Source organism: Mobula birostris, chromosome 17 (assembly GCF_030028105.1).
Source record: "Mobula birostris isolate sMobBir1 chromosome 17, sMobBir1.hap1, whole genome shotgun sequence".
NCBI lineage: Eukaryota > Metazoa > Chordata > Chondrichthyes > Myliobatiformes > Myliobatidae > Mobula > Mobula birostris.
This window is the reverse complement of record NC_092386.1, coordinates 64,153,988-64,171,108: the sequence shown is the minus strand read 5'-3', so window position 1 is coordinate 64,171,108 and position 17,121 is coordinate 64,153,988. Positions and strand designations below refer to the sequence as shown.

At 39.3% G+C, this 17,121-nt stretch overlaps 2 protein-coding genes across 2 annotated transcripts in view; one reads left to right on the top strand and one right to left on the bottom strand.

The window, feature by feature from the left end:
* Window positions 1–6,888, bottom strand: part of LOC140211716 (nuclear cap-binding protein subunit 1-like) — a 60,686-nt gene extending 53,798 nt beyond the window's left edge. The window contains exons 1-3 of the mRNA XM_072281804.1: window positions 6,717–6,888; window positions 1,664–1,749; window positions 1,069–1,169 (exon numbers count right to left, since the gene is read on the bottom strand). Coding sequence (XP_072137905.1) covers window positions 1,069–1,169; window positions 1,664–1,749; window positions 6,717–6,750 — 221 coding nt within the window. The 5' untranslated portion in view covers window positions 6,751–6,888. The remainder of the gene's footprint in view (window positions 1–1,068; window positions 1,170–1,663; window positions 1,750–6,716) is intronic.
* Window positions 6,889–6,903: 15 nt separating this feature from the next.
* Window positions 6,904–17,121, top strand: part of LOC140211719 (thiosulfate sulfurtransferase/rhodanese-like domain-containing protein 2) — a 29,077-nt gene continuing 18,859 nt past the window's right edge. The window contains exons 1-3 of the mRNA XM_072281810.1: window positions 6,904–7,161; window positions 9,906–10,216; window positions 12,609–12,717. Coding sequence (XP_072137911.1) covers window positions 7,021–7,161; window positions 9,906–10,216; window positions 12,609–12,717 — 561 coding nt within the window. The 5' untranslated portion in view covers window positions 6,904–7,020. The remainder of the gene's footprint in view (window positions 7,162–9,905; window positions 10,217–12,608; window positions 12,718–17,121) is intronic.

The following is a 17,121-nucleotide window of genomic DNA, read 5'->3' as shown; positions in this document are numbered from 1 at the left end:
TCATGCTATTAGCAAAACAACAGGCAATATTTTTCTAGTCAGAAGTACTTCCTTCTATTAAATTATTCATTTTTCTGGTGATTCTTCCATGCTGTAACCCTGTGCCTCAAATAAAACAAAAGCTATTTATTTATATATTGCAATCCAGAAATTGGATATCTGTCATATCACAATAAACAGTTTATTTCCTCCAATACCATTTTGTTCTATTGAAACTATTCCTCCTATTGTTAAAAAACAGAAAATGATAGAAGCACTCAGCAGCATCCATGAAAAGTTAATTTTCTGAGTTAATTTTTCAGATCCTCAACCCATCGTGTGAACTGGGAGATTAAAAAATGTAATTTTAAACTGCAGAGCAGGTGGCAGAAGGGATGTACTGGGCAAAGTAAATGCATCTCCCATATAAAGAAATATACTTCCTTCCAACTGCCCTAATCACACATATAATGTGACTTCATCCTATCAGATGAAATCTGATTTGAAATCAGATTTCCAACATGTCCAGTTCTTTTTAATCTTTATTTCCCATGTTTGTAGCCAGTTAACAGCAGCAGCTTATGGAGACAATACATGTAATTGAGAGGACTAGTAGCAGAAAGGGTAAATCAATATACTCTAATCCACAGGCCTGGGCTAATGACATGCATACATGCTCAAAACAGATGGGAAATTTAAATTTAGTTGATTAAATAGGTTATGCTAATGATTGTCACTAAAAAGGATACTCTAATTCACTAATCTCCTTTAAGAGAAAATCTAGCAGTCCTTAATTGATTCATTTACCATTACAATTAATTGATTTATTCTATACACAATTGTGTAGCAATGAAGCTAATGTTTAATGGCCACTGAAATACCTTCACAAGCCCTTGGTTCAAAGGTAATTATACATAAGCATGAACTGCTGTTATTGCCATTAACGTCCACATGCTGTGGACAACTATAAATAATAATTTCCAAATCTGCAAAAGCCAGAATTTCAAATCAGTTAGTTAAACAGAGCTAATGTACAATAATTAGTGATTTTACAAATTGCCTCAAAATTCTTCATATCATCCAACTTACACTGCACAAAGTATTCTCAAGATTTTACTTTTATAATTTGGCAGATCTGCTTCCAAAACACCTGCTAGTCCTTCTAGATTGCTCTCTAATGAAGACGTGCTCTGTAAAACAAAACATTTATGTTGATGATACAGTGAGGCACAATGAATGCACAAAAAAATCTCTGGAATGAATAATATATCCAAATTACTACTAATAAAGTATTAAAAGAAGATAATTATAACAAAAAGAACAGAACTTGCTTTTGTTTAATACCTATCATAAGGCATACAAAGTAACTATCCTGATGACACATGCAAGGTACCAAATCACTTCTAAGATTTTAGAGATATTGTAGGCAGTAATAAGTGTTTCCTTTCTATTAGCCATCGTACATTGTTTGTGATTCAACCAGGTAGTGAAAAAAAGTCACAAATGAGAAAATCTGCAGATGTTGCAATGAAAAAATAGTTATGTCTGTAAACGTTAAATGTACAGCAGGTACTCCTGATTTGATACTTTTTTCCATTTTTACAAGGCTTCACTTATCATGCAATAATTAGAAAGATTCCATCCTTTTTAGAAAATATTTTAAAACGATTTAAATGAACGACACCTTTTCTCCTACACGACATATCAGAGACTCCAATCGGTCTTCAATTTCAATTGGTTCAGATGTCCTCCTCCTTTTATGAGGTTGCCCTATTGCAAAACAAAAGGTCCATCATTAATTCAACATTAATTCAGTCATTTGACTGAAAGTCATGCTAGATGCACAACATGTACACTTCAAATTTTACATGTCCTATGACCTTCATAGATGTCATGATCCTCATCTTTCTCTAAAATCAACTTCATTTGTCACAGTGATGCCCTTGGGCAGTGATTCTGGGCATGATGACTGAGTCAGCAAGATCTGGCCCATTGTATTTGATCATCACATGATCACTGTTAAATAATCCATTGTTAGGTAAAGTGATCTAACATGGAATGTCCTCTTTTTGATTGTAGGATATTGTTGCACTGTTCTTAAATATACTAACAAGTTTAACACCTTTTTAACCTGAACTACTCTGCTCCTCCAAACGTTTAGGCAAATTGAAGTTTACAATTTTGCTGCAAGTTTCCTTCATGATTGAATTACCACATTCATAGTTCAAAGTAAATTTATCAAATAAATCTCAGTGTAGTTATGTCACCATATACTACCCTGAGATTCATTTTCCTGTGGGCATTCCCAGCAGATTCAAAGGAATCAATGAAAACCTATACATAAAGAGGACAAACAACCAAAGTACAAAAAGACAAACTATGCAAATACAAAAAAAATCTAATAATATCATTAAATAAATAACAAATAATATTGAGAACGCAAGATGTAAGAGTGGCCAAGTGGTTAAGGCATTGGTCTAGTGATCTGAAGGTTGCTAGTTCGAGCCTCAGCTGAGGCAGCGTGTTGTGTCCTTGAGCAAGGCACTCAACCACACATTGCTCTGCGACGACACCGGTGCCAAGCTGTATCAGCCCTAGTGTCCTTCCCTTGGACAACATCGGTGGTGTGGAGAGGGGAGACGTAGCATGGGCAACTGCCGGTCTTCCATACAACCTTGCCCAGGCCTGCGCCCTGGAAACTTTCCAAGGCGCAAATCCATGGTCTCACGAGACTAATGGATGCCTATAATAAGAGTCCTTGAAAGTGAGTCCATCGATTGCGGAATCAGCAAGTGTGGAGTCGAGTGAAGTTATCCATGCTGATTCAGAAGTCTGATCATTAAAGGGTAATAACTGTTCCTGAACCTGGTGATGTGGGAATTAAGGTTCAACTACTTCCTTCCCAATGGCAGCAGTGAGAAGAGAACATGGTCTGAACGGTGGGAGTCCTTGATGATGGATGCTGCTTTCTTGTGGCACTGCTCCTTATAGATATGCTCAATGGGCCGTGTCCACCACTCTTTGTAGGCTTTTCTGTTCATGGGCATTGGCGTTCCATGCCAGATGGTGATGCAACAAGACAGGATACTCTCCACTGTGGAGCTATAGAAGTTTGCAACATTTTAGATGTCATGCTGAATGACATGACAAACTTCTAAGAAAGTAGAGGAGCTGCTGTGCCTTCTTTGTAATGGCAATTATATGTCAATGCCAGAAGAGATCCTCTGAAAAGGAATTTAAAGATGCTGACCCTCTCCATCTCCGATCCCCTGATGAAGACTGGCTCATGGACCTCCAGTTTCCTCTTTCTGTTGTTAATAATCACTTCTTTGGTTCTGCTGACGTTGAGTGGGAGGCTGTTGCTGTGGCACCATTCAACCAGATTTTCAATCCCCTTCATATATGCCAATTCATCACCACCTTTGATCCTGAGACTCCTTTACTGCTATCACACTGTTTCTCCTCAATTTTCAATGAATGATTCTTTTAATAGATCATGATGTCATCCTCAACTTTCCGTAGTTAAAAAGAGTGACTACATCTATATCTGCATGCAATGGATTCCCATTAATTGGGGCACATCGGGGCCAGTACATTTTGGCCCAATTAAGTGACAGTTGCAATTAGCCAAAGTGTCATGGAAATATTTTAAAACATTAAAAAGACAAACTACCTTCAACTGAGTAACAAATTATATATTTAAATGAAATACAGATCAATTTAAACATTACCAATACGTGGCAATTCTCAAAGTAGATCTCATTCACCCACTCCATCAGAGCTGACTTGGCGTGCTAGGACAGGCTTGTCCCATCTTACCGGGGTACAAGAACCGCCAGCTATCCTCACTTGGATTAGCCCGCCTGTCCAAGTGGCGTAACTGTTGTTGTATGCTAACAGGTACTTGGAACCACAGGTGACAGCAGAGTGTCTGCTGGGAATCGAAGTTGAGTGAGCTGTCCCACACTGGACATGACAAGTCTCTTCACGAGAGGTGCCACCCCTCCCTGGACACCCTAACAATTTTACTATAGTACTATAAAACTGTAGATCCTGATAGTTATATACGGAGGAATTCATCCACTGTATGCTGCTGTGTTCTTTTGATTGATTGTAAATGAACAAATCAGCACAGTCACCTAGTGCAGGTAATGGACTGCCTTCACATAATGATTGCAATGATTGCATTCTCCAAATTTTCATTGTAGCATTCAAGATGACTGTCAATACCTTCAAATTCTACGTAGTTCATAACTTGTTGAAGTAGCAAAATCATTTAATTTTCACTCCTGGCCATCTCTGGCATCTTCAAGCCTAAATGCTTGAAACCGCAGTGAACAAAACAAGTCTGAGTTGTTTTATTGCTTTTTAATCAACTATCAGTAACAAAAATCAGTGTTTTTGAACACACACTATTTTAAAACTGTTTGCTCTAAGCACGGTGTAGTGTTTAACAGCCACACAAATGCACGCGACTGACGCTAGTTAGAAACTTTGGCAACAGTCTCCTGTCCCAATTAAGTGACACTGTGCCCCAAATAAATGAAGAGAATCCTGGCTATTTTCTTAATTATTTTTTGTTCTTTAATAGTTGTCCCAAATAAATCCTCTATATATAACTAATTTCCATTTGAAACATAGGATTTCGTTTAAAACTACTTTTCTTGTAATAGTCAGTAAATATATTAGATTTTTAGCTTTTAAGGTGCACAGATCACAAACTATTATTACAGTTCGCAAATATTACCGCTACTACGTTATTAAAAGTAATTTCATCTTTTCTTTCAGTTCAATCATGCAAAATCTAAAAGCTTGCTTACATTAAAATCTGGAAAATCTAGTTTCCAAAATGGAGTGAGAAATGATGTTTGCATAAACACCTTCTTAAACTGGACAAATAAAATTTGACATAAGTATGTGAAAAATATTCAGGAGAGCTTAATGAGACCAAAATGCTGTTTGCTGTTTTGTGAGGCAGGGAACATGCAATACGGGTACAATGAGAAGGATGGGGCGGCATGGTAGTGTAATGGTTAGCACAATGCTTTACAGTACTGGTGACTCAAGGTTCAATTCCCACCACTGCCTGCAAGGATGTTCTCCCCGTGACCACGTGGGTTTTCTCTGAGTGCTCTGGTTTCCTCCCACAATCCAATGATGTACAAGTTGGTAGGTTAATTGTCCCATGATCATGCTAGGGTCAAATAAGGGGTCGCTGGGCAATGTGACTCCAAGGGCCAGAAGGCCCTATTCCACTCTGTATCTCAATAAATAAATAAATGTGGTGGATCAGAGATGCGTCAGATAGGACTCTTAATACTGCAGCAGGAAGGGCTAGACAAAAATGTAAAATAAAGTGGAAAAAGAAAACCACAAATGTTGAAATTAGATTGGATTAATACGGTATTGAGGAAATATGACAAAGTAGCAGTACTGGTTTAGGCATATTGCAGGACTACAGGGGAGCAGAACACGGATTATTTTTGGCTAATGGAACAAGAATGAGTTACTGGAAGCACAGTGAAAGAGGAAAGCAATAGAATTAACTTGGGAACATACAGTGTGAGCACAATTAGATCTACAATATGAAATTGAGGGATTAATACTGCATTACAGAAAGAGATAAGCAATAAGATTAGTTTGTAATTGAAACAAAATTATGGTACAAGTCAGCAGAATTGCTGTTGCGATATGGGATAGTGAGATTACTTATGGTTTGTCCAGAGTCCAACGGCCCTTGAAGACAGCAGTGCAGCAGTGGTATTACATAACCAAACAACAAAAGTACTAGAAGCAGGATTAGGCCTTTCAATCCCCTGAGCCAGATCTGCAAGCAACTCAATAACATCATGGCTGACCTACCTCAAATTTATTGTCCAACACTATCTCTTTAAATGTTGATTCATTCACTATCCAGATGGAATGGTGGCGTATACTCAATGTGCTAAATTGTCTAATTCTGCTTCTATGTCTTATGGTTGGAAATCAATTAGTCTCTATTTGGAATGCAATCAAAGACTGAACCTTCAGAGTTTTATGGTGCAAGAAATTATTGTACTCCACATGAAGGAATGACTCTTCTTTTCAGTTCCGAATACCCCAACTCTTACTGTGTAACCCTGACTGTTAGTTTTAGATTCCACAGACAGGGGAATCTACCTTGTTATCTCCTCTTATTCTTCTAAACCCAGCTAATAAGACGCCTGATCTACTCAATCTCTCCTCATATCTACCCTGCAGCACGACTCTTTGACGCATATTTAATTGTTTAGGTGAGGAAATTCATATTGTTTATAAAAATCCAGGAATTATATCACAAGAATCTTAAATTAGCTCGATATTGATAATTACAAAAAAAAATTAAATGTATTAAGACGCAGTAAATTTTATATATTAAAATGGTTAGTAGGATTAGTACAGAGATGAGTTGCACGCTGAGTACAGCAGAGCAGCGGGACTTGAAACAGAATGCCAGTCATAATCTAATTGTATGTTATAGCAACCTTGAAGGACCGCATGGACTCCTTCTGCTAACTCTAATGGGGACAGAGCAGTTACAGCGGGCTGTTGTTCTCTGGACGATGGGAGGAAAAACAAATCAATTGAAAATTTTCAAATTAAGAGCACCAGGTAAAGAACACAACCACCCATATCAGTGTCGTCACGGAAACCGGCCGAGAGGCACCAGTTCTAACCGCGCAAATATCGTGTGCTTCTACCATTCCGGTTTTACCCACCGTCATTATCGTCACTATGCCGTCTTCTCGACATTTCTGGCCAGTCGCCGGATTAATAGGAAGAACACGCAAGGTGCTGTCCGATTTAACTCAACTATCCCCTCACTCTCTCCGTCCAGAAACAGCCTGCAGACGCAGCCCCCCACCTAATGGCCGCCTCTCCTCACAAGCTCTTCCGGGGGCGCGAAAACTCCTTCCGGCCGTGCCGTCGTGCTGGGTCCGGCGTGTCCTCGGGTTGTGGGGTTTCCGCCCGCCGTCTAGCATTCCGGCCTGTGTGCAGGCTGTTGGTTCGCTCCGTGCTATCATGGAGACTTTGTTTCATGCCGGCATGCCGGAGCTGGACATTGAGGGCTCTGAGAAGGGACGCGAAGCCGCCTGTCACCCGGCCCGCGGGAGCGGCAGCGGGCACCTGGGCCGTAAGCACCGAGGACCAGCGAGGAAACGGGTGAGGCAGGCCCTCTGGAATCGGGTTCTCTGCCCATTTCACTTTCCATTGAAACATTTTAAGGGCATTTTCCTCTCTCTTGCTTTATCATCCGAGTTCTTGAAAGCTTAGCTTGAATTTACTTCCAATTCCAATACTTCGTTCCTGAATTACTAACAAATCCGTACTTACGAAGTGCTGAACATTTCCCGAAGTTTTGTTTGAGAGATTTATTACCCAGTGTTGTTTGCTATTCAGTGAATATTAAACATGGAATCAAGACCGAGGGAAACCTGAATGAGAACCCAAGATTACCAGGGGCATGTGATACTGAGAAATTTTTCTCTTTAGCAATGATTACCACGCTGTTTGATTTCGACTCTAAACTGGATAAACTTAAAACAATTTGATCCGCGTTACCTTTGCCTGTTCCTGAGTAAAGTGAGCCAGTCACTCTTACCTTGACTGGTACTTTGAAATGAAAACAGAAAATGCTGGAAACACTCGGTATACCTGGCAGCGTCAGAGAAAAGTGTTAATGTTTTGCGTTGAAGACAAACGGTTTGTGACCAGAAATATTAACTCTATTCTCTTCTACAGATACTCTCTGACTTGTTTCCGCAGTTTTCTGTTTTCGTTTCAGATTTTCAGTATTTGCATTATTTTTGTTTCATTGTCTAGTATGCATTTACTTGGCTCAAGTAAGGCTCTGAAAGATCATCGACTTAAAAAATTGATTCTCTACTCATAAATCCTCAGCATTAAAAGTTTTCAAAAATATCTTGACAGAAGGTCAGAGAGCAAGTTTGTTTCTGAACTGCTGCCTGGAGTCATTTGAGTTTCATAGAAAAATGTTAATTATGTAATTTGAGACATAAAGGTGCATTGAAAAAGAACAGATATCTGGATCTTAGACTGTCAGAGATAAGTAAAAACAGCTTTTAAAATGGTGCTGGTGAAGCACAGCGGCAAGATACTGGCAGCAAACAAAACTATTAACTTATCACACTTTTTCTCAGAAACTATCACTGCAATCAGTAGCCTGTAACTTCCCTTTCGGAGCTGAACTTTTGAACTGCCTGTACGACTTGGCATTCTTGTGGTGTGAACTGAAGTCTCAGAGATGCAGGACAGGACAGGACCGCCCCAAGAGCAAGGAATAAGCCAACGTTTGATCATTGCTGGGACGGACTTAGAGGCAATTCAAAGCAGCAGAACTGAGTTGAGGCAGCGGGGCCCAGGCCCGAGAGTGAGGAAAACCCCACTGTTTGGCTGATTTAAGCCCCAGGCCAGATTGGAAAGGTCAGGTACGGACCAAATTGAGGTGGTAGAGCCTGGGTCTGAGAGTAAGGACCTGAGGTTTGGCCAATTTAAAAGCACCAGGCTAGATTGAAACGGTCAGAGTGTTGGAGGGCGGAGGAAAAGGACGGCCTGGTGTTCAGCTCTGTGAGGCTTATTCATTTCTGCGCTGAACTGAGGCTGTAGCCTGCAATTATCGGGCTCCTGGATCGCTGCAGTGATGACTGGCTTCGTGGCTGTGAATTGACTTTCGTGAACTTCAGTTCTGAATGTTAATTTGCTTTTATTGTTTGCATGATTCATTTTTTTCCTGCCCAATGGGTGTACAGTGGTCTGTTAATGGATTCTATCGGTTTCTTTTGTGGCTGCCTGTAATCTCAATGTTGTATATAAATATGCATCATACACAAAATGTTGGCGGAACGCAGCAGGCCAGGCAGCATCTATAGGAAGAAGTACAGTCGACGTTTCGGGCCGAGACCCTTCGTCAGGACACGTACTTTGATAATAAATGTACGATGGCTTTATGCAGCCTCAAGGTGGTAGAAGGCAAGTCCAGTTTTATGGCACTTGCAAACTTTTGCTACCTTGTACTTCTGTCTGTGGCCTTCTGCCCCATTGCAATCCTTCCATTCGTTCTTTGAAATTTCCTCCTCTCTTTCTCTGCATTTTGCAACAATTTATCTCATCAGCATTTCCAGACATGAAAGGTAATTGTCATGAAGCTACATGCCTTACCTGAGTTTTTCAATTAGTTTCTATTTTTATTTGGATCTTGGCGCCTTTGTTTTTTGTATTGTATCTCCTATGTTCATGCATAACATTATAGAAATGTTAGTGCATGCCTAAGTCACATTTGTGGAACCTGTATAACCTCTGATTTGTCTGTGATCAAAATTTACTGGATGATACTGGCTTTTACTGTAATCTATTAGAGTACATGATATTTTTAGAAATGTAATTACATCATTTCTATTGTGCATTAAGTGGTTTGAAAATAGTGCTAACTCAAAGATGGAATTCTCATTGGAAGATTTTTTTATCTTGGTGATGGTTATCACTTGCTGCATGCAGTTAAGTAAACTGAGATCTTGATTGTCATTGTGTGTATTCATTAACATAAACCCAGTTGCAATAATCGATCCCTAGAATGTGTTTGCTGATTTAGAATACCTGCAGCCTGATACTTTTGATATTGTGCAAAGAGCTTTCACAGATTGACTGATATCCCAAAGTAGCAGTAGATTTTATAACTTTTAATAAGAAAGGAAATAAATGTTTTTTGAATTGCATACATTATCTTCCAAGAGAACAAGAGTGTTGATTTTGTGGTAATGAAATGAGTAGTCGCCTAACTTAGTGAACCATAAAACTTCTACTTTTCACTTGTGATTTCGTTATGATAGTACTTTCAATATAATTTTATCGTTTTCTTGTCACATACACTTATACTTTCTTTGTTTTAGGCATTTGCACTTTTTATCAAATCAAGACAAGTATCTAAAAGCAGTAACCCAGCATTGGATGAGGAAAATATACATTGGGAATGCTGTGGACAGCAGTTTGATAAAGAAGTGTGCATTCACAAGCATGTGGGAAATGAACATATGTCTGAGGTCCTACAGCAAACTGAAGCTATTTTCAATTTGTTAGGACAAAAGAAATCCAAGCTAACAAGAAAGCATGATTCTGCATCACAACACAATAAACCAAAGGAAGAATTTGACATATCTCCATGGTTACCTGCTACAAGTGGTATTAACTTTGATCTAACATGGTAAGAACTTAATTTTGTTTTCATTTTTCTTTGCAGCAATGAAATGGTCATAGGAAAACTTATTTTACTTTGACTTCTGATTCTCAGACACGTCTTTTAAAGAAAGCCTGTGTCTTGAAACTCAAAGTCCAGTTTTACACAACTCTGCTGAGGGGAAACAATTATCTTTTCACTCTGCTTCTCAGTTTTGTAAACCTCAGCCAGATCCCACTCAGCCTTCTAATTCCAAGGAAGACAAACTCAGCTAATTCTCCTCATAGCTGAAACACCTCATCGAGGTTAACATTCTGGTGAACTTTCTCTGTATTCTCTTTTGTAATCACATCTTTCTCAGAGCTGTGACAGGAAATTCACTCAGTACTAGACTGTGTAACTAATGTTTAATGTGGTCACTCAGTAATCTTGCATTTGTTTTCAATACCTCAACTAATGAAGACTGCCTTAACCTTATCTGCTGCCTTCAGGGACCTTAGGACATCTATGGCAATGTCCCTTTTTCCTCAATCCATTCTAGGTTCCTTCATTCGCCGTACATAATGCAATTTTATTAGTTACCCCAATATACTTATTGTCATTTATTTCTGGATCAAGTTCCATCTGCCATTGCTCTGCTCATCTTGCCAACAAATCAATATAATTCTGTAGTCAAAGAATACCCTCCATAAGACAAAGACTATTCAGCCCTTCGAGTCTATTCTGCCATTCCATCAAGGCTGATTTATTATCCCTCTCAACCCCATTCTCCTACCTTCGGGTAACCTTTGATTCTTCTTGCTATCAGCATCAACAATTTTGTACCATCAATGTTTGGATTCAAATTACTTTTAAACAATTTTTTAAAATAAATGTACTAACACTTTACCTTAACCCCTTGAGTCCATTCTCTTCCGTTGAAATTTTTGCCCTGTGAAGTTGATCTTGCATTTTAGTTTAATGAGCTGGAAAAAAATTAGGGATGACCAAGTTATAAGATGCAGATAAGGGAAGACATTAACAGAAAGATAATAGGTTCTAATGTAAGAGTAATTAAATGGCCGAAGGACCAATGTAAGGAGAAAAAGGTTCTAGTGGGACAAATCGGGAAGCCAGACCAGCCCAGCAAAGGTTTAAAGAGGAGCAGCAGAATTATCCTCTGATACTGCTGAACTTCACATTCGTGAATCATTGTTCAGTATGTGTTATAACACCATTTATTCTCACAGCCAACATGATTATGCCTCCTTCTGTCCTGCTTCCTTGAAGGAATTAGTCAATAGGTTCTGTCTCCATTGGATGTTATTGTACTGCCTTTTCTGTTTTTCCCTAACTAAGGATTCCCTTGTAGTTTGTGTAAAGGTGCCAAATAATGTCTCTTTCATTTCCCTGAGTTTTCCTGCCCTTCACTCTGCAAATCATTCCTTTTGTCTTTTGCTTTCAACTGTCTAATTCTCCACATTTAACGGACTGTTCTTTGCCATTAGTGCTAGCTGTAATCTGATACTTTCACCAAAACATCTTTCCCTTCCTTTTTCAGCTCAGAAAGCAATAAACTGAAAACAGAAAATGATGGAAACACTCAGCAGGTAAGGTAACATCTGTGGAAAGAGAAACAGTTTAGTTGTCCCTTTCTTGACATTCATCCAGTCTTTTGGCATGTCTGTACCTTCTCCCCCCATCCTCCATTTTCCATAACACCTTTCTATACAACCATAGGAGATTTAAAACATACATTTTTACCTCTGTCCTTCCCACCATCCATTAACTTCAAATTCTGTTATTCCACTAATAGAGATATTTACATATGCTTGTTTTTTCCCCAATTTGACATACTGTATTCATTGCTCATGCAGCAAACCCTTGTTAATTTGCCAGACCAGACACTGATGGGTGAATGTATACTAGAATACCTCAATTCAATCCCTGAAAATGACCCATGTCAGTTTAATTTCTCTGCCCTAAGAACATTGTTCTTAGATTCGTGCACTGTTTGGTAACACTCAACAAGAATTAGAAGGATAGCATTTTCGTCTGAAACTTTATAGTTTTCTGGACTTAACAGAGAGTTAAACCTATACTTTCACTTTCCTTCCCTTGAATCTTCCTGTTTCTTTACTTGTCCCATTTCTGTCCCCTTTTTGTCTTATGCCAACATTTTTTTGAATCATTTAATCTTTTCTATCACAGTAATTACTTCTATGCTTTCCTCTCCTCCCCTCGATTTCTACAGCCCAAAGCTGCTTATTTTGTATTTCTAACATTTTGTAGTTGTGATGAAAGGTCATCAGCTTGAAATATTTACCTTTTGCCTCTCCATAGATGTTGCCTGAACTGAGTATTCTCATCAATTTCTTTTTTTTTCTGATAATGTAATTTTGGTCGTTGCATTTAGAAGTTTTATTGTGCTTGTTCCTAGTGCAGAAGGCGAAGTACTGTTATATTATTCCTATTGTGACATTGAGGACCCGCAAATAATCTGCAAATGGCAAAAAGTCTTATGTCTTCAGCTGCATCTTACAGGCAAGGTAAATGATGGATATCTTTTACATCTAGCTTTTGTATGCCTAATCTGCCAGATGTGACCTTGTGAAAGTTGATCTCATAAAATTATCGATAGATTGGCTGGTCAAAGGTAAGACTCTGTGGAGATTGGCAATTGGATCCAAAGTTGGGTGTGGTTGGCTGGAAGCAAAAGGTAAGCAGGTACTTTCATGACTGAAGGGGTATTGTCAGTAGGTTTCCACAGCATTCACTATTCTCGCAATTGTACAATTCCCACAATGTGGCAATTGTGATGATGGAGTTTGTAGATGGTAAAAAAGTTGGACATGTAGTTGACAGTGAGGGGCAAAGCTTAGACTGCAGGAAGATGTAGATTGCTTAGCAAATCAGGCAGGAAAACAAGAATTTCCTCTGGGTACTGTGGTTTCTTACCAACATCCCAAACATTGGCCACTGTAAACTACTTCGAGCATATAGATGAGCAGTATCAGAACAAATGCTCAGGCTTTGTTGAGGATGTGTGGAGAAATATACTAGGGTAGGATTAGTCTAAGATGGGTGCTTGATGGTTGGCATGACACGTTCCCTAAAACAACACAGGGAGTATGCAATAAATGAGAATATATTGAGTTTGTGAGGAGCAGAAAGACCTTGGATTATCTCCATTAAGGTTCTAAAATATAGCAAGGCTAGTTCAATAAAGTAGTTAAAAAGGCACATGAGTGGCATTGTTTGTTGCAGCCCCCCAGGGAAGGAGCAGAGGCGTGGCAGGCAAGCTGGAGCTGGTGCTTGGTTGGGGGCTGGCCCCTCCTATCATTGCAGCTCTCCAGTGTCCGGTGGAAGACGAGCTGGACTACACTCATCCATGGCAGCACGAGGTGAGGATCTGCTGCATTCTTCTTGCAGAAAAGTAGCTCCAGGACAATATCCCATGCACCATCAATCTTCAGGCCATCCCCAAGGGACTTAGGCTAATATTATTATTATTATTATTATTATTATTATTTCATAATAATAATAGAAAGACCATCTGTGCTATCTTAATTCTGTGCTATGTGTTGTGTGCTGTGTGACTGTATGCACCTGGAAGAACAACGGGAATTCTGCAGATGCTGGAAATTCAAGCAACACACATCAAAGTTGCTGGTGAACGCAGCAGGCCAGGCAGCATCTGTAGGAAGAGGTGCAGTCGACGTTTCAGGCCGAGACCCTTCGTCAGGACTAACCTGGAAGAACACTGTTTCATTTAACATGGGTATGGCTGAAGACAATTAAACTTCAACTTTCCTTTGTTAGCTGAGGCTTTGAATGTAAATGCAGGGAGGTTATGTTGAACTAAACAGAGCACTAATTAGATCACAGCTTGAAATACTAGGTACGTCCATCATAATGCAGGAACGATGTGATTGCATCAGAGGGATTGTAGAGGAGGTCCATGAAGATATTGCAAGCACTGGAATATTTTAGTTTTAAGGGGGAAAAACTGGAAAAGGTAGAGTTGTTTGCATTGGAACTTAGGGAAGAATTAATTGAACTGTATAAAATTGAGTGACTGGGAGATTAAACTGGAAATATCCATTTCCCTTAGCAAATAAGTCATAAAATCAGGAGGTACCAATTTAAAATAATTGTTTCAAGGAATGGGGCAGACAAGGTACAGGAATCTGGAAATCATCACCTTTAGGGATGGCGGTTGCAGAAACTAATTATTGAACATTACATTCATGTGCACTTGGATGATTCATAACCTGCAAGGCTCATAACCATATTTAGAAAGGCAGGATTGGGTTGGGTAGCACATTTCCAAGAACACAGATACAATGAGCTAAGTGGTGGACATCCTGAGCCATAACTTTTCCATGATTCTATATTTAAGCAATGTGTCACAGTATATGGGCTGTTATCATCACAAAGTGAAATGAAATTACTTCTACTAGAGCAAAAAGCTGCTGGAAATAAGAAAATATAAGGCTGACTTTTCAGTGCAGTACTATTAGAGTTGCCGACTTTTAGGGAGAAACTGAAAGATTATATGTTCAAATGAGTCCACTATTAAAATAAACTGTTACTCCAGTGCAATGACATTAAGTAAAATGTGTTGTTTATGGACACATATGTCTCCTTTACAGGAGTTTTATCTTGAAAGCAAAATTTAAATCCAATTTAATTTTTTGTTACAAGCACATAGTAATTTAAGGAATAATTTCAAATTTCACTTTCCAAGATGCAACATTAAAAATAGATTGATATTTCTGAAGATACAAGTTGAACAAAAGATAAGCTTGGAAGATAAAATACCTTGACTGGACTTGAGACAGATAGAGTGAACATACAATTAAGAGTTCTGACTAATTCTTTCAACCCAGGTAAATGTGAAGTGGTTCATTTTGGTAGGTCAAATATGATGGCAGAATATAGTATTAATGGTAAATCTTGGGAGTGTACAGGATCGGGGGATCTTGGGGTCCGAGACCATAGGACGCTCAAAGCAGCTGCGCAGGTTGACTCTATGGTTAAAAAGGCATACAGTGTATTGGCCTTCATTAATCGTGGAATTGAATTTAGGAGCCGAGAGGTAATGTTGCAGCTATATAGGACCCTGGTCAGACCCCATTTGGAGTACTGTGCTCTGTTCTGGTCGCCTTACTACAGGAAGGATGTGGAAGTCATAGAAAGGGTGCAGAGGAGATTTACAAGGATGTTGCCTGGATTGGGGAGCATGCTTTATGAAAACAGGTTGAGTGAACTTTGCCTTTCTCCTTGGAGCTACGGAGGATGAGAGGTGACCTGATAGAGGTGTATAAGATGGTGAGAGGCATTGATCGTGTGGATAGACAGAGGCTTTTTCCCAGGGCTGAAATGGTTGCCACAAGAGGACACAGGTTTAAGATGCTGGGGAGTAGGTACAGAGGAGATGTCAGGGGTAAGTTTTTTATGCAGAGAGTGGTGAGTGCGTGGAATGGGCTGCCGGCAACAGTGGTGCAGGCAGATAAGAGAGGGTCTTTTAAGAGACTTTTGGATAGGTACATGGAGCTTAGAAAAATAGAGGGCTATGGGTAAGCCTAGTAATTTCTAAGGTAGGGGCATGTTCAGCACAACTTTGTGGACCGAAGGGCCTGTATTGTCCTGTAGATTTTCTACGAGGGGTGATTGTTAAGTCCGTGGCCTAAGGTAGAAGGAGTTAATTTTAGAAAACCTGGCACATTTATTTTTCAACATAGTCCCCTCCTACGTTTACACACTTAGTCCAATGGTCATGGAGAATACGGATCTTGGAGCTCCAGAAAGTGTCCACAGCAGGGGTGATTGATAAGTACGTGGCCTAAGGGAGAAGGAGTTGAGTTATACAACTCTCGTTACATGCACACGCAGTTCAACTCTTTGAGTGATTATGCAGATAGTTTGAGGTTAATAACTCATCAGGGGTGATTGCTAAGTTCGTGGCCTAAGGTAGAAGGAGATGAGTTAATAACTTCAAACTTTCTGCATAATCACTCAAAGAGTTGAACTGCACGTGCATGTAACGAGAGCTGTATAACTCATCCCCTTCTACCTTAGGCCACGTACTTATCAATCACCCCTGCTGTGGACACTTTCTGGAGCTCCAAGATCCGTATGCTCCACAACCGCTGGACTGTGTAAATGTAGGAGGGGACTATGTTGAAAAATAAATGTGTTAGGTTTTCTGAAATTGACTCCTTCTACCTTAGGGCACGAACTTATCAATCACCCCTCGTATGTTTCTGTTTCTAACCGGATTATAAGGACTGCCATAACAGTTGTTCTATGTCCAATCAAATGATGAGATGCTGTCCTTTAATTTTCTTTTGAGAAAGCTAAAATATTTGAACGTAATATATAGAAAAGTTCTGATAGTGATGCTGTGGTAAAAAAATCAACCAGGATCTTGCTAATAATTTAAGAGGCAAATCTCATCCTCTTGCTGCCTAGTCTTAGTAAGATTCAACAGACAGTTAAAATAACAGCACTTCATTGTTTGATTATATGCTTTATAGCAGTGTTGACAACATTGTGATGCTGTCTCCTGCCAATGCAGTTAAGCAACTCAATGGAAGATAATTCTGATTAACTATTTATGCTTCGTGTTTCTGTCTTAAGTGTGATAAAGGTATTTTCTTTTATAACTCTTGTTATGTTGTGTTACAGAAAGTGAATTGAAAAAGTTCCCTAATTGCTACACTTAGTATCAAAAAAATTGTAATTGAGTTTATTTTCAATTTTGTAAATGTTGTAAACCAGGAAAAGCCTTTAAAGGTATTCTAAATTAGTTGGTTATAAATAATTTATGTAACATGCATGTTTCAGGAGGAGCAACACACAGTAAAGTTGCTGGTGAACGCAGCAGGCCAGGCAGCATCTCTAGGAAGAGGTACAGTCGACGTTTCGGACCAAGACCCTTCATCAGG